The sequence below is a fragment of the Chelonoidis abingdonii genome, chromosome 6 (genome assembly GCF_003597395.2).
Source record: "Chelonoidis abingdonii isolate Lonesome George chromosome 6, CheloAbing_2.0, whole genome shotgun sequence".
Taxonomy (NCBI): domain Eukaryota; kingdom Metazoa; phylum Chordata; order Testudines; family Testudinidae; genus Chelonoidis; species Chelonoidis abingdonii.
The window spans coordinates 118,173,802-118,201,741 of NC_133774.1; the positions used below are offsets into that span (position 1 = coordinate 118,173,802).

General features: G+C 41.8%; 2 protein-coding genes across 2 annotated transcripts in view; one reads left to right on the forward strand and one right to left on the reverse strand.

Moving 5' to 3' along the window:
- LOC116826868 (uncharacterized) overlaps positions 1-27,940 on the reverse strand; it is a 45,563-nt gene that overhangs the window by 5,219 nt on the left and 12,404 nt on the right. The window contains 13 exon segments of the mRNA XM_075067467.1: positions 939-1,077; positions 1,999-2,114; positions 2,618-2,728; positions 3,512-3,585; positions 4,900-5,013; positions 5,696-5,845; positions 10,355-10,520; positions 12,371-12,508; positions 14,780-14,922; positions 17,464-17,671; positions 21,162-21,257; positions 22,010-23,223; positions 23,260-23,472. Coding sequence (XP_074923568.1) covers positions 939-1,077; positions 1,999-2,114; positions 2,618-2,728; positions 3,512-3,585; positions 4,900-5,013; positions 5,696-5,845; positions 10,355-10,520; positions 12,371-12,508; positions 14,780-14,922; positions 17,464-17,671; positions 21,162-21,257; positions 22,010-23,223; positions 23,260-23,472 — 2,882 coding nt within the window.
- On the forward strand, positions 6,949-8,584 carry LOC142047005 (uncharacterized). Its single transcript, XM_075067373.1, has 2 exons — positions 6,949-7,457; positions 7,959-8,584. Exons 1-2 carry the CDS (start codon positions 6,986-6,988, stop codon positions 8,582-8,584), a joined length of 1,098 nt encoding a protein of 365 aa, XP_074923474.1. The 5' UTR covers positions 6,949-6,985.

Genomic DNA, 27,940 nt, shown 5'->3' on the forward strand with positions numbered 1-27,940 from the left:
GTTCTGAAAAGTGTTATGTATATTACTTCCACAATCTAGAAGTTTGCTAATTTGATGTACAGTCAACAACTATCAACTATTTTCAGGCCACAAGCTAATATTTTACCACTTTTTATTCTTGCCAGAAAACTGTGTGAAAAGCACCCTGATAAGTTCGTATGTTGTATGAAAACAATTCACCATTGTAGCTTCTGAATATCAATCAACGGCAGGGACTCCCTACTAGGATGCCAAATGCCTGTTTCTTTTTTACATTTAGTTGAAATCTTACATTGAGTACTAGTGCCTTTCACAGGTTTAAAAATAACTAGTGTCAGTCCAATAAATTCTGACTGTTAGAAACCTGAGTACTGAATACATACAGTAAGAAGTTTTGTGTTGAACGATGCTTGCTTCAGCAGTGATTCAGTACAAATATATGCTCAATTATTAAGTGTGCACCCACTGTTTTAAGGCAATTATAAGCAGTTGGTGAATTCATTAGAGTTTATGCTAAAAAGGTAAATAGTGGCAGATTTTCCACGCCATCCTCCATTTAACAACAAGGAAAATATAATGCAAGGGTGATGTGAAAATGCATAGTTAAAAGCACACAAAAAAACAAAAGAAAAAGGAATTCATTGACGTTTGCTTGCTTGTATTGATACCTTTTTCTATTCTGTATCTAAGTATATGAAAGCTATTCATTTAATCTGCCATAATGTGTATGATGAACCACAGCATGTGTAATGCTGACAAATTTATCTGCCAAAATCTTAACTTATTTCCTATTTCATTACTTTAACTGGGCACCATTATATCCTGCAATAAGTTCAGTTTTATTCTAAAGATATTTTCCCAAAGACCAGTTGCTCTGAAGTTAAAGTTAGTGATAGCACAGGTTTTAAAAAAAAAAAATCTTGTAGAAATTTCATGGAACTAATGTTTAGATGTTTTACCTTAAGAGCAAATAAATCATTTTCTAAGCTGTGACCAATCAAAATAGTATCTGCACTGAACAAGTTTAGCAATATTGCCTGCACATCCCGAATAGATGAGGATGTGTTCTTCAAGTCCTCTTCTGTCACTCCAGAAAATCTGCGATAGATTTAAAAGAGCTTCAGTAAGTGAGAAATATAGCCTCTGGATTCCTTTTTGTAGCATTCAAATTCCAAAACTAGGTAAAGTTAGACATAGAACAATTTTTATTCTCTTCTCCAGCATAGGTGCCAGGACAATGAGGTTACTGGCTTTGGCCCTGCTTTTAGAAAAACTGTGACAGCTGGCTGCAGATTGTCCACGTAAACTTAGAATGAAGGAGGATTTGGGGTACTGCAAGGACACAGGTCCCGCTATTGACAGATTGAGGCAAGAACCACAGACTTGGCATTTGCTGGGCTTCCTCCTCCTCCTCCCCTTTGATAGGGGATCAGAGCAGGTAAAAAGCAATCACCTCTAAAAAGGTTGTCTTGCCTTAAGACATTTGCTGCTACTTCAGCAAAGGCAGAAATCAAGACTTTGGAACAGAATGCATGAGGATCCTGAGGAGGTTGAAGCCAAAAAGCTTTTGCATCCAGGATGGATGCCTCTTGCCTGATTGACAGGGAGATAGGATATACACAGAATCTGCATTAATAGCAGCCACATTCATCAAATCTTACTCCAGTAAGTTTTTAAGTTTAAGTAACAAAAGTTGTCATGCTTCAGACAGGGATCACAAACGCCAATATTTCTAAATGTGTAAGTAAAGTCACGTGAAAATGCAACTATTCATTTGGGGAGAAACAGGGAAAATTTATATAATGTAGCAAAGAGGTTTTTGTTTTAAGTTAAGGGGGTAGCCAATTGTTTTGTATCCAAATTTACCTCCAATAGGCAGAAGAAAGTTTAACAAAAGTAAATATATATGTAACTTCTCAGAACTGAGTTTTTACTGAATTAAAATGAACAGTTCACGAATTAAGGCACTATCATCTTCAAATGTTAGGTTTTGTTTTGTTTTTTTAAAGATATGCATACCTAGTATTATAGTCTATGATTTCATTATCTGGTTTAACAAGTGTCTCATAGGCAACCTGTAGGCTGGAATCAACCACTGTCACTCTAGTAAGTTCCAGACCTTGTGTTGTATAACACTAAAAAGAAAAACAAAACACGTATTAAATGAGAATTTAGGATGTGTCAGTCACCTCTGGGCTTCTTGCTCTTTATACAAGATACGTAACATGAAAGAACCACACAGGTACTGTGGAGTCAAAATAATCGCGTTACCTACCCTTTCCTGCAACCACACTTATGTAGTTTCGTTTCCCTTCCAAAAAAACCCAACACAGATTGCCGCAACAGTTAAGTTTCTCTATATTGATTGCTCCTTAAGGAAAGCTTGAGACGTAGTCTCTGGATGTAATAACAGTAGTCACGTTTTATTTAGCTCATACTAAACAGCCTCCAATTCTGTATCATTCTTCATAGATAAAATGCATCCAGTTTAGCCTAAATCTTAATGGAAAACCATTCCACCACTTTTTATTCCTAGAACAAAATTATACACAGTATTTCCTATGAAGCAACATTCAAAAGTAGCTGACAAATGTTTGGTTTGAGCTGAATATTTCAAGAAGCCTAAAGTTAACCATACCATCTCACAGTCGAGTGCAAACACACCATGATTTCCATCAGCTGGAGTTAGTTTGATAAACGTCTTCACAAAGCCTTCCAGGTTCTCCTTTCGGCCATCATGGACATGGAGCTGTGAAGTTTCCATTAGCATTAAAATGTGATTAATAAGCATCTTATTGCTATGCCAGCATAACTCCATAGTTATAGAGATACAGCCTATGCTGATGGAAGGGGTTTTTAGTATCAGTGTATGGCCACCATCTCTTCATCCAAATGTAGCTAGACCAAGGGAAACCTTTTTTCCATTGACCTAGCTGCATCTACACTGGGTGGTTAGATTAGCACAGCTATTTCGTTCAGTAGCAGAGATTTTTTATACCTCCGAACAACACAAGCCTGTCCATCTACATTTTAAGTGCAGACCAGGTGTTATTCAATTGCTGAGAGTGTAAAGTTATCTTTGATACAAACTAGAATTAAACAGGAGAGCCTTATTTAACATTCTCCACTCAACCTACTAAATCTTAGTACAGAAACCCTAGTTTCTGTAAAGATAGATGTCAAGTTTATAAAGCAATATGACAACCGGGGGGTCATGGGTAACTGGCTGGTCACAAGGTGCTGGCTCCCCTTTTTCCTGGAGAGAGAAACGAATGGAGGAAAAAGACAAAAATAAGCAAAATTAGATGGGGTTCTTTTTGGAAAAAACACAACCCTAATTATATTAGAAATAGCTGAAACGATACAATAACTTTCCTATTTCATTTCCATGAAAATAGCCACAGGGCTATTTTGTGATCATAAGTATACAGCCCCTGCTATTGGAGTGGAAAGTGGGTCCCTGAGACACTGTTTCTTAAGATGTGATTCCCACTGTGAAAAAGTTTGAGAAGCGATGCTAACATGTTCCTACCTTTGCAACCTGGCATCCAGGAGACCCAACGACTCCCTCACAACAGCTATACCGTGTTTCCAGGCCACCAGGAACTGCCATAAAAGGAAAATTCAAAAAGCAGTCAAACAACTGAAACAAATCAGTACTTGTTTTACTTTCCTCAAGCAAGGGACATGTTTTAATGCACCTATACTTCACTTCATGATGGTGCGTCTAAGTGTCATGTTATAATTCCCCACTCTGAACCTTAGCGCCCAAAAGATGGGGTACCAGCATGAATTCCTCTAAGCTTAATTACCAGCTTAGAACCTGTAGCGCTGCCACCAACCAGGAATTCCAGTGCCTGGTACGCTCTGGTCCCCCCCAAAACCCTGCTGGGGAACCCAAAGACCCAGGACGCCTCTGAATCTTAACAAGGAAGTAACCCTTCTCCCCACCCGTTGCCTCTCCAGGCTTCCCTCCTGGGCTACCTGGAAGATCACTGTGTTTCAAACTCCTTGAATCACAAAAAAAAAAAAAGGAATTCACCTTCCTCCCTCTTTTCTTTCCCCTCCCAGACTCTCCCTGAGAGAGAAGTAATCCTGGCAGCAGAGAAATTCACTCTCTTCTCCCCTTACCTCCTTTCTCCCACCAAGTCCCTGGTGTATCCAGACCCACTCCTGGGGTCTCACCAGAATAAAAAAATCAGGGTCTTAAACAAGAAAAGCTTTAATATTAAACAGAAAAAACAGTATAAAATTATCTTTGTAAATTTAAGATGGATAGGTACAGGTGTTTTTAAGCTAAGGCATGGGTCAATTCCAGCGTAAGTATTCAAGTATCATTTTAAATCTTTTCAGCAAAATACAAATTTGTAATCTTCCAAGCCAAATGCCATTTGCAAATAAAGAAACAAACATAAGCCTAACTCGCGCTTATCTACCTAGTACTTCCTATTGTAACTTATAAGAGCCTGTATTGGAGAGACCTGGTTGCATCCTGGGCACTCTCAGAACCAGAGAGAGCCACCACCAAACTAACAGCACCCACAGAACTTCCCCCTCAAGATTTGAAGTTCCCGTCCCCTGATTGGTTCCTCGGGTCAGGTGACAGCCAGGCTCACTGAACTTGTTAACCCTTTATAGTCAAAAGAGATATAAAGTACTTCTGTGCTATTAACTTCTACTATCTGTTTATGACACTAGGGTAGCAGAACCCAGGCTTCTTACACATGGACATTTGATATGTTGCCAGGTATCCACATTCCTCAGGGCACAGCAGATATTTCTAGTTTTATCTGTATCCCGATCCAAGCACACTTCAAGGTGGTAAACAAAATCGTAATATGAAACATTAGCAATTCAAAAGTTCTTTTAAATGATTTTTGATAGTGGCTTACATCAAGAGCGAACACGAACTATACTAACCTTTTTGTTTTAGTACTCTACCAGAATGGTAGTTGCATTCTTCTTTACGAATGTGCTTTCCTGAAGCAGTAACAGTGTATATTTCTCCACATCTACAACATACTCTTTTCGAAGCTGAAAGTAGTATGATAGTTCAATGACTAATTAAAATTCAGCCTTGAAAAAAAAAAAAAACCCTACTTGCCCTACTCTGGACAAATGAAACAATACAAGATCATCTTCCTTTTCAATTATCAGAGAAGTAATAGGCATAGTAACTAGCTGCCTAGCTAAGTAAATACATTTTTAATGACAAGTTTTCCAAGGCTGGTCAAGTTATTTTTTTAAGCACTAAAATAGTATGAATTCCTGTGGCATAATTGTGATGTATGCTTCAGTTATAAGAACTTAAAAAATTCTTAAGGCTTTTTTTAAAACTCACAAATTAAATTCTTGAAGTATTATCTTTTATTAATCCAATTACTTAAGTCAAAGACTCTCAAACCTTTTTGGTTTACTAATACTGCACTGTGGACAGAATATGCAACTCTGGGCAAGAATTTCACTCACGAATAGTTTTACTAACATTAATGGAATTATTTGAGAATAAAACCTAAAGAATTTTGTAACAGCTTGCAACAATCAGGGCCCAAGTAGTTATGTAACACTACTGTACACAATTTCAATACAATATATACCAGATGCCAAAAGAAAGTTTAAGTTTCAGAGAAAGCAGTTTTGTTTAAAAAAAAAATCAGTTTTTTCCATATCAACTGTTATAGATATACATTTACAAATTCTGGTTTCATTTACTTACCATCAGATACAGCTGTTTTTGTAATGCCATTACCCAATATAGCACTGCCAGGTTTTTCAGGATTTGGTTGTGGGTAGCCATTCTCATGCAATTGTTCCTCAGTCAGAACATAGTCTTTTAGAATTCTATAGAGAACAATTCCTGAAAAATCTAATTGCATTTAAAGACAGGTTAGAGCAGATATGACAATGAATTTCAAAACAAACATTTTACATCTTAGATGCACATTTAAGGTTTTGATTCAGTCATACTGAATCATCTTACAGTTTATTTACCTGATCACTCTCAGAAATTATACACTTGTCGCATCTGACAGCAAACAAAATTACCAAAACCCTACATAGAGTAAGATATTAAATGACTTCCAGCAAGTTACTACTTAACACTAACAAAAGGTTGCAAAACCACAATTCTGAAAAGCATTCTTGCTTCATACAGAAATTCAATTCTTTCCTTGTCTTTAGAAAGATCAGTGATTTGAAAAATAGCATCCTCAATCTGTTATAGAAGTTGGTCATATGTTGGTCCTGGGTGGCATTTGGGGCTGATATCTAAAATCTAACAATAGGAATAAGGACCAGGAAACTGGGTATGAAAATTCATTTCACGTTGAAAAAAAGTTGCCTCAGTTTATATGTAAATGGGAGAAGCTATATATTTAGGTAAGAACTATCAGATTGTTTTACCATTCTTCTCTTCCAATTTTCTAGATCCAGTTGTATTAGTACATCTGCTACCACAAGACTGCCCTAAAAATAGAAAAACACTTAAATGCATCTTCCAAACTTCAGACTTCCTGTTGCAGTTAGTGAAGTCTTTAAGAATTAAAACATTGCATCTCATTGGTAACCTTTTAGAAGCACGGGCTTGGCTACACTGGAGAGTTGCAGTGCTGGTGGTGGGTTTACAGCGCTGCAACTCACTCACCGTCCACATTTGCAAGGCACATACAGCACTGTATCTCCCTGGCTGCAGCGCTGGCTGTACTCCACCTCGACCTGGGGAATAGCGACTGCAGCGCTGGTGATGCAGCGTTGCTCCGCCAGCATGGCCACCAAAAGCGCTGTTATTGGCCTCCAGAGGTATTCGGAGGTATCCCAGAATGCCTGTTCAGCCACTCTGCTCATCAGTTTGAGCTCTACTGCCCTGGCCTCAGGTGACCCACTTTTTAACTGCCCTGGGAATTTTAAAAATCCCCTTCCTGTTTGCTCAGCTAGTTGCGGAGTGCAATCAGTGAATCTTTGCAGGTGACCATGCTGCCATGGGCCAAATGAGCCCCAACATGGAGCAATGGCGAGTTGCTGGACCTCATCAGTGTTTGGGGGGGAGGAAGCTGTGCAGTCCCAGCTGCGCTCCAGCCATAGGAATTACAATACCTATGGGCAGGTATCAAGGGCCATGCAGGAAAGGGGCCACGACCGAGAGGCGCTGCAGTGCCAGGTTAAAGTGAAGGAGCTGCAGAGTGCCTATTGCAAAGCCCGCGAGGGAAACCGCCGCTCCGGCGCTGCTCCCATGACCTGCCGTTTTTACAAAGAGCTGGACGCGATACTTGGGGGTGACCCCACCGCCAATCCGAGGACCATGATGGACACTTCAGAGCGGGGGGGAGAGGAGGAAACAGAGAGTGAGGGTACTGGGGTGGGGGGAGACACCTCGGAGTCCCTGGAGGCATGCAGCCAGGAGCTCTTCTCAAGCCAGGAGGAAGGTAGCCAGTCACAGCAGCCGGTACTTGGAGGAGGACAAACAGAGGAAAGGGTTCCTGGTAAGCGGCTTTTATTTTCAGGATGGAAATTTTTCGGGAGAGGAGGGAGGGTTCTGTATGCATGCATGCCTGCCTGCCTAGATGTGGAATAGCGAGGGGTAGGGGGCCATTGCTGCACATCGGCAAGCTGCATAGGGGCCAGGGCGGAATCTGCATTGCTGTAGAAGACTCTCCTGCTCTTCCCAGGTGACCCACAGCAACGAGATATCTTCCAGGATCAATTCCTGTGGAAAATGTTGGGAGAGTGTTCAGTGTAGGTGCCCCCTGCAGCTGTTTGCTTTCCTCAATGCACAGAAACTCCGAGGATAGTACAGTCCTGAAGCAATCAGTCCCCCTTACTCACCATTTCGGGGCTCCTGTGGGTTGTGTGTGCTCTCTTTGGTATGGGAAAATTATGCTATTGTGAAGAATGTTACTCCTTCACTGTGTGGGAAAAACTGTCTGAGATATAAACAATCCTGCTGCCTCTGTTAAGTGTTGCCTTTTTTGCCTTTCCACAAGCAACCTTGAGTTCTCGGCTGCCCGCGTTATCAACAGCTCAAAGACTCCAAAACCTCCGGAAGAAGCTGCGGAAAAGCAAAGACCTCCTGGAAGCAGTTATGGATCACTCTGCCACAGAGAATCAAAAAGTGCAGGACTGGAGGCAAAGGGAAAGGGAAAGCAGGATCCGCCAGAAAAATGCAGCAGCCAGGAAGAAAAGCACAAAGCAGCTGATAAGCCTCCTGGCATGCCAAACGGATTCTATCCAGGCGCTCATAGCCAGGCAGACAAAGCACTATCACACCGGCCCCCTCCGTCCCAAAGCTCTTTCCCTTGTGCCCCAATGTCAGCTCAAAACCCCCTTCCCCAGCATCCAGGTTCTTACCATCACCAGCTGCCTCCAACACCTGTACGTTCACCAACCAGCCCTGAGAACTACAACCCTTACCCTCTGCACTCAACCCCCATCACCATGCAGTATAGGTACCCTGAAGTGCAGCAGTCATTGCACAGCACTCCAGACAGGACATATTCAAACCTGTGACTGTACAGTTCCCCACCGCACCCCCTGCCCTTTTAGGTTCCCAAAATGTTGTGTGTCTGTCAGCAAAGTTATTTTCTTTTCAATAAATGAATTCTTGGTTTAGAAAACAGTCTTTACTATTGCAGAAAGTCAAAGATACCTTAGCCCAGGAAAGAAACAGGCACTGCAAATCAGCTTAGGAAAAACAGATTCCTACTAACATTGTAACCACTGCACTTCACTCCCCTGCAAGGCACCAAACATTACTGTTGGTTTTCAGCCTCAAATTCCTCCCTCAAGGCATCCCTAATCCTTGTAGCCCTGTGCTGGGCCTCTCTAGTAGCCCTGCTCTCTGGCTGTGCAAATTCAGCCTCCAGGCGTTGAACCTCAGAGGTCCATTCCTGACTGAATGTTTCACCCTTCCCTTCACAAATATTATGGAGGGTACAGCACACGGATATAACTGCGGGGATGCTGCTTTCCCCCAAGTCTAGCTTCCCATACAGAGATCGCCAGCACCCCTTTAAATGGCCAAAAGCACACTCCACAGTCATTCGGCGCCGGCTCAGCCTGTAGTTGAACCGGTCCTTGCTCCTGTCAAGCTTCCCTGTACATGGTTTCATGGGCCAAGGCATTAACGGGTAAGCGGGGTCTCCAAGGATCACAATGGGCATTTCGACGTCCCCTACTGTGATCTTCCGGTCTGGCAAAAGAGTCCCTGCCTGCAGCTTCCTGAACAGGCCAGCGTTCCAAAAGATGCGCACATCATGCACCTTTCCAGGCCAGCCTGTGTTAATGTCAATGAAACGCCCACGGTGATCCACAAGCACCTGGAGAACCATAGAGAAATACCCCTTCCGATTAACGTACTCAGATGCTAGGTGGGGTGGTGCCAGAACAGGAATATGCGCCCCATCTATTGCCCCTCCACAGTTAGGGAAACCCATTTGTGCAAAGCCATCCACTATGTCTTGCACGTTCCCCAGAATCATAGTTCTTCTTAGCAGGATGCGATTAATGGCCCTGCAAACTTGCATCAACACGATTCCAACGGTCGACTTTCCCACTCCAAGCTGGTTCCTGACCGAGCGGTAGCTGTCTGGAGTTGCCAGCTTCCAGATTGCAATAGCCACCCGCTTCTCCACCGGCAGGGCAGATCTCAATCTCGTGTCCTTGCGCGGCAGGGTGGAGGCGAGCTCAGCACACAGTCCCATGAAAGTGGCTTTACTCATCCGAAAGTTCTGCAGCCACTGCTCGTCATCTCGGACTTCCATGATGATGTGATCCCATCACTCAGTGCTTGTTTCCGGAGCCCAAAAGAGGCGTTCCACGGTGCTGAGTATTTCCGTGAATGCCAGCAGCAATTTCGTGTTGTACGCGTCAGGCGACTCGCTATGATCGTCAGACTCATCATTTTGTATCTTAAGAAATGGCTCAACTGCCAAACGTGATGTGCTGGCAAGACTTGTTAGCATACTCCTCAGCAGTTCGGGCTCCATTTCCCACAGAAATCGCGCTGCACAGAAACCGTTGAGAGAGTCAAGATAGCGTCAAACTTGGAGGAAAAACAGGGATTGCTGGGATGTGAAGCAATCCATCACGGGGCACTGGAACAGGAAGCAGAATGACCCGCCCCCTCCCCACAATGCCAAAATGGCGCCAAAATGGGATGAGGTGCTCTGTGGGATAGCTGTCCATAATGCACCACTCCCAACACTGCTGCAAATGCTGCAAGTGTGGCCACACTGCAGTGCTTTCCCTACACAGCTGTACGAAGACAGCTTAACTCCCAGTGCTGCACACCTGCAAGTGTAGCCAAACCCCATGTTTACACCAACATAATTTAAACAATCATTAATGAGGCAAAACAGAATGATCTTTATCTGTGTCAGACAGCATCACTTCCTTCCTTCCCCCCCCCGCATTCCCCTATATAATTTCTTACCATTTGGAGAGAGACTACCTTGATCCCTCAGCTTTTTAAGGGTGTTGACAGCTATGTTCAGATACATATTTTTACTGCCGCAACGATCATAAATTGCTTTTTCTTCTACCAATGCCTACATTTAAAAGAGTAAGACCAAAATTTAAGGCCATATAGCTTATTGTAAATTTTGCAGAGCTTTGTTAGTCAGAGTCTAAGAAAGTTTTGCTGTCAAAAATGTCTTCAGTTCTAAGCTGTAGTGTCCTAAACACTAAAGTGCTACATTAATCACAGACTATCATATTTTAGTAAGTTGTACAAATATTTGGAAGTAATACTTAGAAAAAACTCCATTTCCGGAACTAGAAAGTAAACACATCTGAGTGAAAATAAGAGTGATACTTTAAATAAATCCTAAATATAAATTTATAGATAGGGATTACTGGAATCTTGTCTTGCAAATAGATGAAATTGAATGATATAAAGAGCATCATCATACAACTACGTGAAACACCATTAGTGTAACATTAAAGTCTGAAAATTTTCTTGCATAGAAGGAAAATAATGGTCAGGGCTTCCTTTGGAGGGTAGATATTTCCACTCCCATTTTTGAAGCCCTAAGCAGTAAAGTCTAATCTGTCTTATTTTATTTTATTATTTACTTTATGTTTTTATTTTATTATTGCCTGGCAGATTCTGCATGTGCTATTTCAAGGCATTTTAGTACTATGACACTTGGGGACAGATACAAGCAATACCACAGAGCATCCCAGAAGTCAGTAGCTGCTATAACATTTTTAGGGCTAGGAAAATTTCCCCAAGCTTCCTCCTGTAAAGGTGTAGTGTAAGAAGTTGAAGGAATGAAGCAATTTGACGGAAGAGGAAAGAGCTAATGAGATAGGTTTGTAGATTGAACCTGCTGCAGCGAACCTGGCTTTCTGTTCTGGAGAACACTTGATAGCAAAAATTTGTTCCTTTCTCTCAGAGGCAACAGTTACTTCTCCTCTCCTTGGTTTTACATGTGGCAAATTGAGGGGATAATAAGAGACTAAGGGCTTGTCTTCACTACTGGGATAAGTCGACCTAAGTTACACTACACCAGCTGAGTTGACATAGCTTAGGTCTACTTGGAGCACAGTGAAGACACTGGGGTAAGTTGATGGGAGATGCTCTCCGGTCGACTTCCTTTAATCTTCTCAGAGAGGTCAAGTATCAGAGTCAACAGGATACTGCTCTGCCATCGATTTAGTGGGTCTTCACTAGACCTGCTAAATAAACTCCTGCTGAATAGACTGCAGCAGCGTCAATCTCCCTGTAGTGAAGGCCAATCCTCAGGGCAGGAAAATGAAAGGATAAAACAAGTTTAAGAATAAAGGAAAGACATTAGAGACTATGGAGCACAGAAACACGGAATTATAAACATTTACCTGGGACCCTAGCAGAACAGCTTCACAGAACACCCTCAAATTTGCAATAATCAAGAAATTTCGATCACACTGCCCGTGAGCCTCTCTCTAGAGTATATTTCTATTTACTTGGGGTGGGGTGGACAGTATAATAGAATCTCCAGGGAAAACAATGGCCTGGACCATTGTGGCTGCTTTTTGAATGAGGATTGCTGCCAAACAGGTGACCACAAACATGAATAGCACTAAGGTATGAATTTCTCTCATAAAAGACGTAAATGATGACATTTTAAAGGGAACTTATTTACTTTTTGATAGTTTCCAAGCATATTTTAAACTTGGACACCATGAGAGAAATGAACAGGGTAAGGAAGAAGAGAAAACAAGTAAATTGCTAGTTTTTGTCTGCTAATGACTAGACCTATTTTCAAATGGCTTATACACATACTTGATTTTAATGGGTCTTCTCTCAACAGTCTAACATTTTTCCCCAACCACGTATAGCAAGCAACGTGTTCATTTACTTGAAAAGTTTAAGTGTTATACATCTTTAAAGCTTTTCTTCATAACCAATACAAACCTTCTCAAAAGCTTCATTTACTGTTCTACAAACTTTCAAATATTCTTCAACAAAAAAGTTGACATATCGTTGTCTTGTGTCATGTGGAACTTTGGATCCAGATTCTGGAATTATAGAAAGCCTTCTCCGACTAGAAACCTTAGAGAGAACGTTCAGTATTCAGTTCATATGTTGTTATAACAAGGAGCTGAATAATATAAATAATTCAGTTTTTACTCAAACTAAAAAATAATCATTTAGTCCAGAATAAAGTATAAAAATTCAACTAAAAAGTTTCAAAAAGTCAAGAGCAAACAAAAAGCAGAGTTAGACAGAATACAGCGTTACCCTCACGAAGAGTTACCAGCTCCAGCTATCATCTAATAGTCAACAGTTTCTATTTTTGGCCTGTATCTAAATATTTTTCATTCAGAATACAGACTGAAGGCACATTGCAGGAGTTAATTAATTTGGTACAATCTACGAGCTTTGTCATTTAGAAAAAAAAGAGTTTGTAATTAGATGTAAAATTTCTCAAGGCTTGCCATAATAGAATTTAAGTTTGTTTAATAAGAAGTGGAGGATAAACCTGTCAAATCCAGATGTCTGGTGTGATAACATGCCTTATTTTAAAATTTTGTCCAAACAGGGTCACTATTAAACAAGCTGCTTACTTATAACACAATGTTAGTCCTACTTATTCTCACAGAATGGTTGGCTTTTATGTAGTGACACTGAATCACCACCATCATCTAAATGATATTTACCAACATCTAGGATTAAGTAGTTTTGGTAGAAGAGAAATATAGATACGGATACTCTCATCACCCTCTAATTTTGTCAGTCTCTTTCTAGAGAACATGTTAGCCACAATGCTTTCCAGAAAGTAGTTTTAAGAGAGATCAAAAAAGCAAGTTTGAGAACCAAGCATAAACAATCTGGTACTTGGGACAGACTATCATTGAAGTGTAAATGAATTTGGTCTTTAAAACATACATTTTTGAAGATTTTTAATCAATTTCAAGCTACTTCAGCAACACTGAAGCAGCAATCTAGTAAGCAGTTTTAATTGAAAATTGTCTTTAATAGCCTACAAAAGATATGGGGTGGCACGCTAAGCTACTATGCTATTACTGTACTGATTTATTCACTCTGGGTTATGTTTTTTTAATTTAAACTCGATTATTGAAGTTCTGTTTGACAGGTAGATTTACCTAGCCTACTCTGAAACTTAAAGCTTTAACGTGCACTCTCATAAGTGAATTTTACTTTATCCCCCAAACTTTCATGCCTTCTGTCAGTAGGTCAAGATTAGAGGAATCTTTGAAAGCAAGCAAGACCAATGGTACTCTACACAGAAACTGGTTGCTCAAGATGACAGAGCACTTCTGTGCTAACGCACTATAAATCTACTGCAACTAAGCACTACTACTCGGATTCACATTAAAAGGAGTTTCTATAAACCTTTCAACTTTGGCTTTCTAGAAGAGGAAAAATACTTTATTGAATAAAGCCAGAGAAGTCATCCCCTTCAGATCTTGTATAAAACATTTCTATGCCAACAAACCTGCTATCATGCTAAGTTATGTCACAATATCATAGAAATAAATAATTTCAGATGCACTTGTCTTTGCTAACTCTAGCCAGTACAACTGTAAGATAACTATTTTACAATAATTTTACTTGGCCTGACTAGACTAAATTAAGCCATGGAACACAGTTACACCATCATTAATTACCTTTAGATTGATCCGAAGTTCTACCATGGTGGGAGATAGATGACAGTATTACAGTTTAACAAGTTTACTGTGCAAGCACTGTTCAGCCTTTTAAGAACTGCTGCATTGTTAGTTGTGCAATTTTCTTTTTGGAAGAGCAGTTACCAGCAGGATATTTTGCTCTCTGCCTTAATCTCTAACTAGTAAATTCTTGGGGCAGAGATGCTTCCTGAAATTTACCACTGGAGATTTGGCTGAGATTACTGAAATAAAGAATTGCCTACATGCTGTCTGACCTCCTCTGTTAAAGGTCTGCTGTATTTAGTGTAAGTAAAACATGCAACAAAAATATCACTGCTACCTATTCCCACATGAAATGACTTGCAATGCCCCAATGTCCTCAACTTCTCAGCAGAAGGTTGATAGTTATGAGAAGGCAGGAGAGTGAGCCACAGTTCTGCTAGTATACAATACTGACCACTAAAATCTGACCACTTGTAACCACATAGAACACCACCAATTGTTAGTATTGTTAGATGGACTCGAAAGCAGTACTTACTGTATGATGTGATTATGAAATATTCAGAAAAAAGTTAACATTTAATATTTACATATCCTGCAGTGCTTAGCAAGCAAGCCTCTGTATAAAATCAATAGGAGTTTTTCCAGATAACTGCAGTATTTGGCCACATATTTTACTACTATTTAGTACCTTAATAGGCATGGGAGCAATCCTTTTTACTGAAATATTAGAAGGTCTGCATGGCATTGCTGTTACAGCATTTCCTTGAAGGAATACATTCAGTTGACCACTGCTGGTTGCAACAGGTTGAACTTCAAGCAAATTTAAACATACTGAAACAACAGAAGGCAGTTATTACATATAGTTATTCATTAAGAATGAAGTTTTACTGCTCAATCTCCTTTCACCAAATGGCAGGTTTGTATAATTTTTGGTGGTGCCCAGAATGGGTCCAAGCCCCCATCCCTCCCCCTACCTAAGGCTCTGGGAAGGAGTTTGGATGCAGGATGGAGTGCGGGCTCTGGAAGGACATTTGGGTGCACTCTGGGCTGGGGCAGGGTGCGGGAGGGGATGAGGGGTGTGATGCTTACCTTGGGTAGCTCCCAACCCTCTAGCAGCAGTTCCTAGGCAGGGTGGGGAGAGGTGTCTCTGGGTGCCACAGCCCACAGCCACTGCCCCCGCAGCTCCCATTGGCCACAATTCCAATGGCAGTCGGTGCTTGAGGAAGGGGAAGCATGCAGAGACATCCCCCACCCCTGTGGGGCCACAAGGAAGTTCTGGCCACTTCCGAGAGTGGCACGCCATGCAGAGCGAGAGCAAGCAGGAAGTCACTTTAGCCTCGCTGTGCTGCCAATGGTTGCCCCTGGGCCCTTTTAAATCGCGCGAGGATGGCAGGCGGGGCCAGAAGATGCTCCAAGGGAGGCACGCTTAATTGGCAGGCAGAGCCAGAGGAGAGACCTGGCCCCGAACATTGGTGGATCCAGGCCCCTGTGCTCTGAATATTCCTGGAGCACAGGTACCACGGGCCCACAGAATTCACCACCCCTGCCACTTGGGAGACACATTCTTTACAATTTTATTTTGGTAACCAAATTCAAAGTTAGCTGATCTTTAGGACAATAGCTAGAGACTCCAAAAAGCACACCAGTAACTTCACTTTACTAATCTACTTTATGTGGAAGGCACTCATATTACAGGGATGGGCAGCAGGATGGTAAAGTAAAATACTTATTCAAGTAAACTTATAAAAGCTTGAAATAAAAACTTTAGTTTGAGCTCTCCAAGTGCTTTACTAACATAAGACCAGAACAAACCTTTGAGATGTGTAATTAAAATCTAACTCCAAAAATGGGCAACAAACCACAAGTAAATAACAAACAAAGTTTAGAAATAGGCCCCAAAACCAGGGTACAGTGTATGGATTATAGCTATTACACTAAATCAGTGGTGGGCAACCTGCGGCCCATCAGGGTTACTGCTGGTGGGCCGTGACAGTTTGTTTGCATTGACCATCCCATTGCTCAGGAACGGGAACAGCACTCTGCGGCCACTGGGAGCTGTAGGTGGTCGGGCCTGTGGACAGTTGATGTAAACAAGCTGTCGGGGCCCGCCAGCAAATTACCCTGACAGGCTGCCCACCAGTTTGCTAAATAGATCCTCTTGGCACCAATTTCTATCACATTGCTGAAGGGACTAGAAAGTGAGAAGACAATTAGACAGCTCGAGAAACACTCACTCATCCATTACATTCTAAGTTACATGCGCTCACTTGAAATTAATGAACTGAAAAGCCAGGCTTGTACAACCAAAAAGCCTTCAGGCTACATATAAAGTACTAAATTAATCCCTAGTGCAATTCTTGACATCAGTGGAGCTACTACATGGAATATTTTTGCCCAAAGGCCTTGTTAGTGAATACCTAAAATTACTAGCTGAAAAATTAAGAGGAAAAAAATAGATATTCACACACACACACACTTTGGGCATTTGACAACAATGAATACATACTCACTCAAAGTAGGGAAAGTTCATAGCAAAAAAACTTAAATTTTTAAAACAGCACAACAACTGGCAGAGAGTACTCATTCTTCTAAAAATTACATTATTAGAGTTAAAAAGAGGTATACTTTTAAAATGAGAATAGCGCCATGATGGTTTTAATGTCAGCATGAAAAAAGACATATCCAAATATTAAGGTATTGGTATTTTCTTTCAGACTAAAGCAGCGGTTCTCAAACGTCTCAAACTGAGACCCCCTTACGACGACAAAAATCACTACATGATCTGGGAGAAAAGGGGTCTGGAGCCTGAGCCTCACTGCCCCAGGCTAAAGCCCTCAGGCTTTGGCATTAGCCCTGAGTGGCCGGGCTTAGACTTGCTGGGGCCCACGCCTAACACTGGCCCTGATGATCTCATTAAAATGGGATCCTGACCCACAGTTTGAGAACCACTGAACTAGAGGAAGGCTTTCATGAAAGCAAATACATAAAGGTGGGAAAGAAAGACACTGATTGCCATGCTTTAGGGCTTCTGAGAAACCCTACTTACTTGTCAGTAATTTGAAACAATTACAGACATTGAAAGTTGTTTCATTCCAGCCCCCCAGAACTACCTCCAAACATTTTAGAGAGAACTTCACCCAAAACCAAACACAAAACTAACTGTATTAACGTAAACTGACATTAAAATGTTGACTCAGCCAGGATACTTAGAATAAAAAAAATGAATTAAGGGTTCACTCTGGCATCCAAAACGTTTAAGAACACTCACATTTGGAACAAAAACAAACTGATCAAACATTTTAAAGTAATCTGAAGACCAAAATTTATTTAAAAAACCTGGTTTATCTCACTTTGCGAAGCAAGATCTCTTACCCATTGGTCCTACGTTTTGAATCTGAGTAGTTGACAATACAGGTACAGTTTTCTTCTGTCCAGAAGTTGCAGCAACAAAAGCCTGTCCACTTTTAACAGCAGCTGTTATCTGCACTGCCTGTTGCTGTGCCTGCAGGATTCTGGTAGGACAAGACTGCTGTGGAAGAGGTGCTTTAAAAGGCACCAGTATTTCTTTGTTGGTCTGTACCTAATGGGCATGAAAATTAGAATGTTCAACCAATTGCACATTTGTCAAAATACACTTCCAAATTTATAAGTTAACAAAGTTGTAGGAGAATACATTTACAGTGTATTTTATGATAGAAGACTGCATCCAAACATACTTCCACCATCTCTTCTACCTTTCTTCTCAAAGAATTTATTTTCCAACAAGACAAGCTACAGGGCCAGATTCTCAGCAGGCATAAGTCAACAGAACTCCACTGAAGGCAATGGAGCTCAACTAATTCATACCAGCTGAGGTTCAGGCCGTATAGTCTTTATATATTTTTTTAAATCCCACATTACTAATCCAAGCAACTGCAAAGTAACCTAGCTGATATCAAACACCAGGACAAGGAAAGGGCGGGGAGAAGGGGGGGGGGGGGAGAGAGAGAGAGAGAGAGAGAGAGTCTCCAAGATACCTAGGACAAAGAAACAACAAAGGACTTTAGAAATTCAGGTCACCATTTTATAGGCCATCTAAATACAAACTGAATGGCAGCTTTTGGAGAAGAGGCACAACATGCCTCCTATATGAAAGTAAGCAGTAAATCACAGTTTGCATATGTTTCCCAGTGATCTTCAGATAAAAACCTGTGGAGAGCATATGACCAGTAACTCAAACGGAAAGTAAAAAAAAAAACACCATGCACAATACTGACAAAATCCTCACAAGACACCCTTAAACCAACAAGGCCTACCCTGCAGTCATCCATATGCAAACTCACACTTGCTGAAAAATGTTACAGGATTTTATTTGAATCTATTCAGTTTTAAAAAGTTATATACACGAGTATATATTAGAGAGAGAGAGAGAGATGGTGCAGTTGGCCTGGGATACCATAGTAGATGTCAAGCAGAATTAGGGTGACCAGACAGCAAGTGTGAAAAATCAGGACAGGGATGGGTGTGTGTGTGTGGAAAAATAGGAGCCTATATAAGACAGACCCAAAAATCGAGACTGTCCCTATAAAATCAAGACATCTGGTCACCCTAAGCAGAATATCAGATTAAATGTGAAATACAGTATGTTTCATCCCTAGAAGATAAGGATAATTAACCTTTTATACAACCTTGAATCAGATTACATTTATCAGTGGAGTTAGGTATATAGTACAGTACATAGTACTGAAGAATATTAGTCAGTAAGAGACTAGATGTTGAGACTCTGCCACACACACTAATTTGTACTTCACGTTTTACATTTCATACTAAGAACCAAGCTCAGAACTTTTGTTTCTCCTGTGGCTGATACCATTAACATCTGAAGGCAGTTCCCCATAATGGGTATGACAACAGTAGCAGAATAAATCCTCCAGTCCTGTAATGCAAGCCTCAACTGAAGAGTTCTAGCATATCTTAGTTCTAGAAACAGGAACATTCCAAATACCATACAAATACAGGCCTTAAAATATTTTGTAATTAAAAGATCAACTATTGGAAAGAAATGTATGGCACTGCTTGCTCATCCTGTGTATATAAAATACAATTTATTTTTAAAAAAGATCATGCACTGTGTATCAGGACTCTTTCAGCTGAAGGAGGTTCATTCATAAGTCAGAGAGCTCAATGAAGTATAATTAAGTGTTGTGTTTTCAACAGTTATCTCAGGACATGCTTAATAAGCAAGCAAGTAGTCCCAATGACCTTCAGTGGAATGATACTCACTGTTTATTATTAAGCAATTGTTCGAATGCAGTTCAAAAGAGAAAAAAAGTGTCCATATACAACATAATACATCTCTACCCCGATATAAAGTGACCCAATAGAACGCGGGTTCGCATACAATGCGGTAAAGCTCTTACATGCTGCTCTGAGCAGCGTGTTAAGGGTGCCGGGCCAGGGCTGAGCAGTTGGATAAGGGGCAGAGCGTCTCGGTGGTGGTCAGGGGCTCCCTCCCCTCGCCCCAGGCCCAGCTGTGCCACTCAGGGGAGGGGACTTGGGGGAAGGGATCCCCAGCTCACCCACTGGCAGTGACAGATGCGGAGCAGCCCAGCCCCAGCCCGCTCTACTACACCAGCTCCCAGCTGCAGTGCTCCACTTCCTGCAGCAGGTGAGTGTGGGACCCTTCCCCAACCCCACCCCAGCAACACAGCCGGGATGAAGGCAAGGAAAGTGTCCTTTCCCCAACCTCCCCGCACTCACCGGCAGTGGGAAGTGGAGCACCGCAGCTAGTAGCTGGCAGGGCCGGCTTTAGGAAGTGCGGGGCCCAATTCGAACAGTTTCAACGGGGCCCCGGCAGGGATGACTAAAAAAACCAAACCAAAACAACAACAAAAAACACCTGTAGAAAAACACGTGGGGCTTGTATTCACCAAGTAGTGGCTCGGAGTCTTCGGCGGCACTTCGGCGGTGGGTTCTTCACTCGCTCCAGGTCTTTGGCAGCACTGAAGGACCCGCCACCGAAGTGCCGCCGAAGACCCAGAGCAAGTGAAGGACCCGCCACCAAAGTGCCACTGGAGACCCAAAGCGCTGCCAGGTGAGTAAAAACTAAAAAGGCGCCTCTAGCCAGGGAAGGGATTCTCACTGGATGCGGGGCCCTCTTAGGCGTGGGGCCCGATTCGGGGGAACTGGCCTAAAGCCGGCCCTGGTAGCTGGTGCAGTGGAGTGGGCTGGGGCCACATTGCTGCGCTTTCTGCTGCTGCCGGTGAGTGCCGGACAGGGGGTGTGGATAGGGGTTGGAGCAGTCAGGGGACAGGGAGCAAGGGGATTGGGGTCCTGGGGGTGATTAGGGATGGGATCTCTAGAGGGGGCATTCAGGGAACAAGGAACTGGGGCAGGAGGGCAAAGCAAGTTCAATATAACGCCGTCTCACCTATAATGCAGTGAGATTTTTTTTTCGTCTCTCGAGGACTGCATTGTATCGGGGTAGAGGCGTACAGCAGGATCTCTAGCAGGTAACAGAAGCTTTCAACTAGGGTGTTCAAAAACAAAGTTTTGCTACTGTTTCCAAGTTGATGCTGTAATTGGAACTTATGAACACAGCATTTATGTATATTTGTATTACAACAGTTTGGTAGAATGGCTCGTGTCTGCCAGCTCAAAATGGGCCACCCTCTTCCTAAATTAGAACAAGTTGTGAGCAAAATTACACATTGGAGTCAATGGCACCCTACATTTAATACTTTCTTCAATTTATTCTGACAGCCTGATCTACACTGTGGTGGTAGGTTCACTGTTTGAGAGCTCAGTGAAGCAGAAATATACATCTCAATTTGCAGGCCTACAGTTCAGTCACTAGTAGTCTTGGAGTTTGCTAATGTTAATTGTAATTTATAGAGGTTAAAGAAAGGATTTACAAGTAAGAATTTTCACTAAAACTGAACACGAACTTTTAGCTTAACATATCTCATTTAAGATGAGCCTCAAAAGGAATTAACTTTAAGTTGAAGATTAGTAAAAAAAATACTAGTTATTTAATTGTTGATATAATATAGGCATATTGCTCAAAAATTCCCAGAAGAGAAAAAACTCACATCAAATTTTGCAGTGTGCGCAATTCTCTTCTTCTGCCCAGAAACCATATTTGTCTTGGTATCCAATGTATCTACTTCAACATGAGCTCCAAGAGCCTATTAAAATTAAGAATAAAAGACAATATAGTTTTTTTTCTTTTATTAGCTACACAATGTACAAACTGCTTTGACTAAATGTCATAATTCACTAGTTAGGCTTTCAGCTGTTCCAACTAATGGAAGAAATCCAAACATTTCCAATCTAAAGTTGCAACAACTAAAGTATGTACCTTCACCAAGATTAAGCTACAAGGACTTCATCTTTATGTTCACATGAAAAAGATAGTATATTTTCATTATTAGAAATAATTTTAATAGCATAAGTAGATTTTTCAAAATATAGAGTCTCCTACAAGTCAGTCTGTTTAGTAAAAGTACTAAACTTGAGAAACACATCAAATAAAAAGGTTATGTAGTTAATCCAAAATTTACTAAGCCTAACACATTTTAGACTTCCCATACACTGCATGTGGCCACTTCTAAAGATAAAACACTATTGACAAAAATGTTTTTAAGAGTCTCCACTAATTTTGGATGCCCAACTCAAGCATTTAGTGCATAATCTTCAAATATGCTAAGCAGGGAAAGCTCCCAATTACTTGAATCGGGGTTGACTGTGCTCAACAGTTTTGAGTATTTGGTCCTGTGTCTCAGTCTGAGCACATAATATTAGTGGACATTTTCCAAAATGTGGATCTATATGATTAGAGAAAACACTAGTAAAAAGTATTACAGAATGTATGGAACACTTCTCTCTTTGCATCCCCATGAAGGAGGGAAGTGCAGATGTACAACTAAATGTACTTCACCTGCTTAGCAATTTCTTGCTTCTGTGCTTCGCTTTCAACGAACTCATTGAAAATTCTCCGGCATTCCTCTATAGGGTCATCCGATTCAGAGAGTTCAGTATCCTCTTCACTACACTCCATGTCTTCTTCTGAAGAAGAATCTAATATAATTATTTCACTTTCTTGGACGGTAGTGTTCATAGTATTACTACTACCTTCTCCACTACGGTTTTTAGTCAAGAGATCTTCATCAAGACAAATTTTCTCACCCAAATTCAAGGGAGTGCTGGGATGAATGGGTGCATTTCCCAACACTTCATTTTCTCCATTTTCATGTATGAACTGAATTTTTCCTATATTTACAGGTAATTTTTTACAAGCCTCTTGTGCAGTTAGCACAGTTTTGTGTTTTGAGCTGGCTTCAAAATACAGGCTAGTTTGGACCTCTCTCTTGCAACTTGGTGTGTTTTTATCTTTATTAGTACTCAATTCTTCAACAGATGTTTTCACTGATATTTCACTCTTTGGATCTTCTTTCTTTAAAGTTTCATTCTGCATCTGTGCCTTAATATGAGAAATTGAAGATATATTATTTTCCTCAGAGACAGTAAAAGGTTTTCTTTGTTCACAAAGGTTATTTAAAGACTTCAAAGCATTAATTTTCACATCAGGCAAATATGCACTTTGAGTTTTTGGTGGTGTTTTCACTGATTTATCAGGGTTGCTTATATCTGCATTGTCATCCTTTTGCAGAGTTACAGTAACTTCTGATTGTTTTTCCTCAATATACTTAAGAGGATCTTCTCCTATGTTACCATTCTGCAGATTTTCTGCACATGTTATAGCAACTTGTTTGTTTTCTTCCCTATTCCAGTTTTTAAAGTTCCTACTTATTCTTGGCTTCTTAGTGACAGTCAATGGTGGAGCATCAATAACCAGAACATCATCATCATCAGATTCTTGGAGCTTTATTTCAAGCTTGATTGGTGAATAGCTTCTTGATCTCTTCTTTGGGGATCCATGCCGATTTCCACATGGAGACATTTTTGGAGACTCCATGGGAAAATCAGCAAGAGGCATTTTCACCCGCTTAAATTGCTGTGTGTCATTTTCCTGCTCTTTCATTATCGAAGAGCTGAGTAGGCCTGCAGAATAATTTAGCAGTGGATCATATTCAAGGTCAGTTGCTGGACAACTATGGTCAATGACATATTTACTGGATACCAAATGACAGCCTTTGCTAGAGTACTTAGAGACTGGAACTACAAGACATTTGTCTTTTGTAAGAGAGCTATGCAGACCATCACCATCTGGGGAAGTTTTATTTCCTTTAACATCATTTGTTTTAGATGTCAGAGAGTTTTTAGGTATTTCATCTTGCAAATTATACTGCGAGAGTTTCTTCTGCCCTTCTGCAACTTCAGTCTTGACTGACTCAATTGCTTTTTTGATTCTTTCCAATTCTTGTATACTTTTACCCAGCTCTGTTGATGGAAGAAAATGTCATTTATTGATCTCTCTTAAAAACTACAAGTATTAAGTTATGATTTCACAGAGTTCAGCTGAAAAATATCTTCTACATAATAAATATTGCAGTCTGTGGCAAAGCTCTACAAATATACAGGTTTATGATCCAGACAACAGTTTTGTTATTCAGTCACTTAAATTATGTTTTTAAGCTGTTATATTCTGAACTTTTATAAGTTTCAAGACAAGCATATCATCTGTAAGTTCAGTATCAGCTCAAAGACGGCTTGAAACTCCAATTAGTATTGTACTTAAACATAATTTGGTATACCAAAAAGCATTCGGTATACCAATCTTTTTAAACTATTACAGATATTGTTCTTTGTTTTTTAACTGCATTTCAGTGGAGCACAAAGTACACTGAAACCTCAGCTCTAAGGCGAGCTTCTTAAAGTGGTGCTGCTGCAGTGTATCCAGGGGAGTGCTCTACTGCAATTGAGTAAGCAGTAGACACAGAAGGAATGAGTTGATCCTTCATTCTCTTCCCTGTCTCTGGTTGGGCACTACTGACAACTGGATTCTGCTAATTTTTCTTTTTCTCAGCCCTATGATGAAGTGCTGCTTAGTCTGTGACCCCTTTGTAACACCCATGAGCTTGGACTCCCATGGGTTGAAAATTTACGATCTCCTCTAATCATAAATCAACTGTAAACATGGAAATCCAGTTGCACTAATCTGGAAGTTAAGTCTTCCATCATGGAGGCAAGATAAAGACTTCATGGGGTAAGAGTCACTCATGGCTCTCACATATAACACAATTGTCCTAAAAAGGTAAAACGGCAAAGGATCAGTAAGAAGCACAATCATTTACAACCCCAAATTAATAAAAGACTATATGCTTAAAACTGTACACATCTAAAATAAGACTGGGAACATCCAGGTACACTCCCTATTGTCTTTAAGCACTAATTAATGTTATCAATTCTTTCAAGGGAAATAGATTTCAGAAGGAAAAAATTAGTAAATCAAATGAAAAAGAAACTACATTTTTATTTTTTAATTATCTGAAATGCAATTCAAGTTTTTAAAACCTACATTTACAGCATTCTTTTGTTATTTGGGGATATTAACGTGGTCAAGATTAAGTTTTACTGTACACCTTTAAATGAATTTAGCTCACTACTGTACAAACAGCCCAGATTACCCACCAAGTTACACACTACCATTTGTCATGCAACAATCAACTCAGAAATTGACACAAGTGTCTGAAAATGACAATTCATAAGAAGAACAAAGTTCCTCACAGAAAAGTCATCAGAGTGTAAAAACAAACCAGGTGTGACAGATGTTAGTCACATTGCTTAATGCACTACTGAAAGGCACTCAGATATTACAGTGCTGAAGGTGGCATAAAACCCATCTGGAACATCACATTCCCTATGAAGTTCTACTAGGCTCTTCACGAACTGACATACTCCTACCTGGAAAGCATTGCTCACCTTCAGAAAAGCTGTAAATATTTACAATATACCTTTACCCTTCCTCAGAAAGACTATTGCTCACAGGAATAGCTCAAGGTTAAAAAAACCCACACACTTAAAAACCAAGTTTTGAATCCAGAAAGCATCTCCAACTTCTATTTATGCCACAGGGAGTTACAGGGGTTCAACATCTCTCAGAATCAGCCCTCACATTTTCTATGTTGCTAACCAAAACCGGGAGAAACGCAAGAATAAATGCTAGAAAACGCTAATCATTTTATACTTAATTTCTAGGCAATTCACTCTCTGGTTTTCATTCACCACCACAACAATATTGCAGCAGAGACTCTGCAGAGAACTGCATTTTATTTTAGTTTCTATTTTTTTTAATAGTATAATTGAAACATTTCTATTTCTTTTGCTGGGGCTACATTTAAAATTCTGAGAAAGAGGCAAGAAGAGGGGCTATGTGACCACCAGTAATTTATTTATGAAGCCACCAGATGACACTCTACTATATTTAACCTGCACACTGAAACCAAGGCTCTGACTCAGGTTTGAGCACATGCCCCTCTTTTGTCCAAACACAAATCAGTCTGACACAGGTCAATAAACATTCAAGATTTAGGTCCTAGGACCGTGCCACAGGCTGGATCAGAGCACAAACTTCCACTGAGACTCAATTCCAAGCCCTAGCCCTGTTTTGCAGCATGGACTTGACTGAGGGTGGCATTGCTCAATACAGACACATTAGCACAGCTGCACGACACGGGCCCAGCAAGTACAAACCCAGGCTTAAAATGCAGCGTGGACACTCAAATGCAGGCTTGGAAACACTGTGTCCCACATTGCGCCCACATGCCACAGCTTACAATGCCAACTTATCCTAACTTAAGCCTTGAGTAAACAGCATTATGGGGTGCATCTAGCCAGCTACAGCTGCAGTTAAGAGCCAGGTATCTATGGCGGGGGGGGGGAAGAGAAGAGAACCATAGGGCAGCAACTGAGGCCGTGGCAGCCATCCCTTAAGACTTGGCTAGCGGTGACATGGCACTGCTGTGCTGTGCTGGTGTGGAACCAGCGCCATGGGCTACTAGTCACCACAGGGCATGGGTGGCAGTCAGAGACACAGGTACCAATCCCAAGGAAAGCCCCCCGCCCCATAGCTCCACTGGCGGTTCCCAGTGCAGTCAGGAGGCACAGCCCCAGGGGGCCTGCCCCACACAGCAGGGAGCAGCAGGCTGCAGCAGGCTGCAGAGCCCCCAGAAAGGCTGGGGGGCCAGGGGTGAAGTTAAGGGATGACTAAGAGCCAGCACAGACTGGGGGGTCCAGGCACCCCCTGCCTCACAGCATCCCCCAAGGGGGATGGGGAGCTCAGTGGGGTCCCCGACCCCCTCGGGCCTCTAACAACGTGGGCAGCGCCCCCGTCCTCACCCATGGCAGGGACGTCACTCAGCGGCTGCTGCTGCCCGCTCCGTCCCGCCTCGTGCCTATACTGGCAGTGAGGCCGCGGGCAGCCAGCGCCCGAGGCGCCATCGAAAGGGCAGGAAAAGCCACTGAAGTAACCCGCGGAGCGCAGCATCCCTGCCCCGTCCTCAGCCAGGCGGCGCGCGGCCCAGCGAGACTCCCGCGCGCGGAGCCGGCCGTTGGGGGCGGCAGGGCCAGAGCCACACACTTCCCCCCGCGGCGGGAAAAGGCCAGCGCCCGCAATAACTGCCCTTTCCCGCCCCGGCTACGCCCTCTTCCCACAGCTGCGGCTGGTCAGCCTCCTCGGTATTTATAGAGAGCGGGGGCGGGGCCCGCGGCCCCGAGTTCCCGTTAAGCCGCTGGAACCGGAGCGGGGCGGAGCCTCCCGGGAAAGGAACGTTCGCAAACTTCGCTGAGCCTCGCGCCCCCGTGGTTGTTATGTTACCTGCTGCGCGTGGAAGCCGCGGGCCTGCAAACCTAGGATGCCCCATTGCGGCGTGTGGCGTAGAGCCACAGGGCAGCGGGGGGTGATTTACAGTGGGGGTGCAAGGGCCACGGGCGGCAGAGCTGCTTCCAGTGTCCCTCTTGCAATGTAATTTTTAACTGACGAAACAGTGTGTGAACAGAGTTGATTTCAGTGGAAGTTAGAAGCTTGGATTCTTGTGTGGCTCTGGGCATAAGGTACTAATCAAAGTGAATAAGGTGAAAGAACCTGGCCCTGGGTTAACAGGGTTTATAAAGTATGCCCTTTTCAGTCGTGAATTCCCCTTTACCCTCGTGTCAGTGGGAGATTTGGGACAGTCAGAAGTTTCAGAACATTTTTAAACGATTAAGATAACAGAATAACAACGTGAATGCTGGTTTAATTGTTGGTAGCAGTAAACCTTGAGAGAAACAGCTTGTTTTGTCAGTCACCAAGAAAGTTGTTATATTGAAGATAGCGTAAGATAAAGGCAAAGAAACTCCTTTTGTATTTGGGACACTTAAATCAATACTGGTGGTTTTGCACTGAAAGTTCATTGAAGTGGAAAGATTTCCATAGTCTTCAGTCAGCTTTGGATCAGACCCTAGTTAGTGTGGTTCAACAGATAGACAGTATTTTAAATCCTTGTGTTGTCTTCAAGGGGTTAAATTCAGTTTGGGTTTGGAAATCCTACGTTTTTATTGACCCTTCACTTAAAAAAAATATATCTCAAGGCAGTCCCCCTAGAAAGATCATGCCTATAACACTTTTCCTTCCCCTCCCTCTTCCACAGGGCAGTCAGCGCTATCAGCGGTAGAATCACACAATCTCGGCTTTAATCTGCTGCTTCTATTTGGTAGTAGCAGGGGTACAGATGTGATAATATGGGTAAGGATGAAAAAAGGGGAAGGTAAGACACAAATGGGACAGAGTGGCAGGAGAAGACAAAAAGGAAGGGGAAGCTAAGCTAAGCTGCTGGAATTGAATGTTAATTTATAACCAAATATCAGGGTAGCCATGTTAGTCTGAGGTTTTTTTCCCCACGAAGGCTTATGGTAAAGTGCCACTGGACTC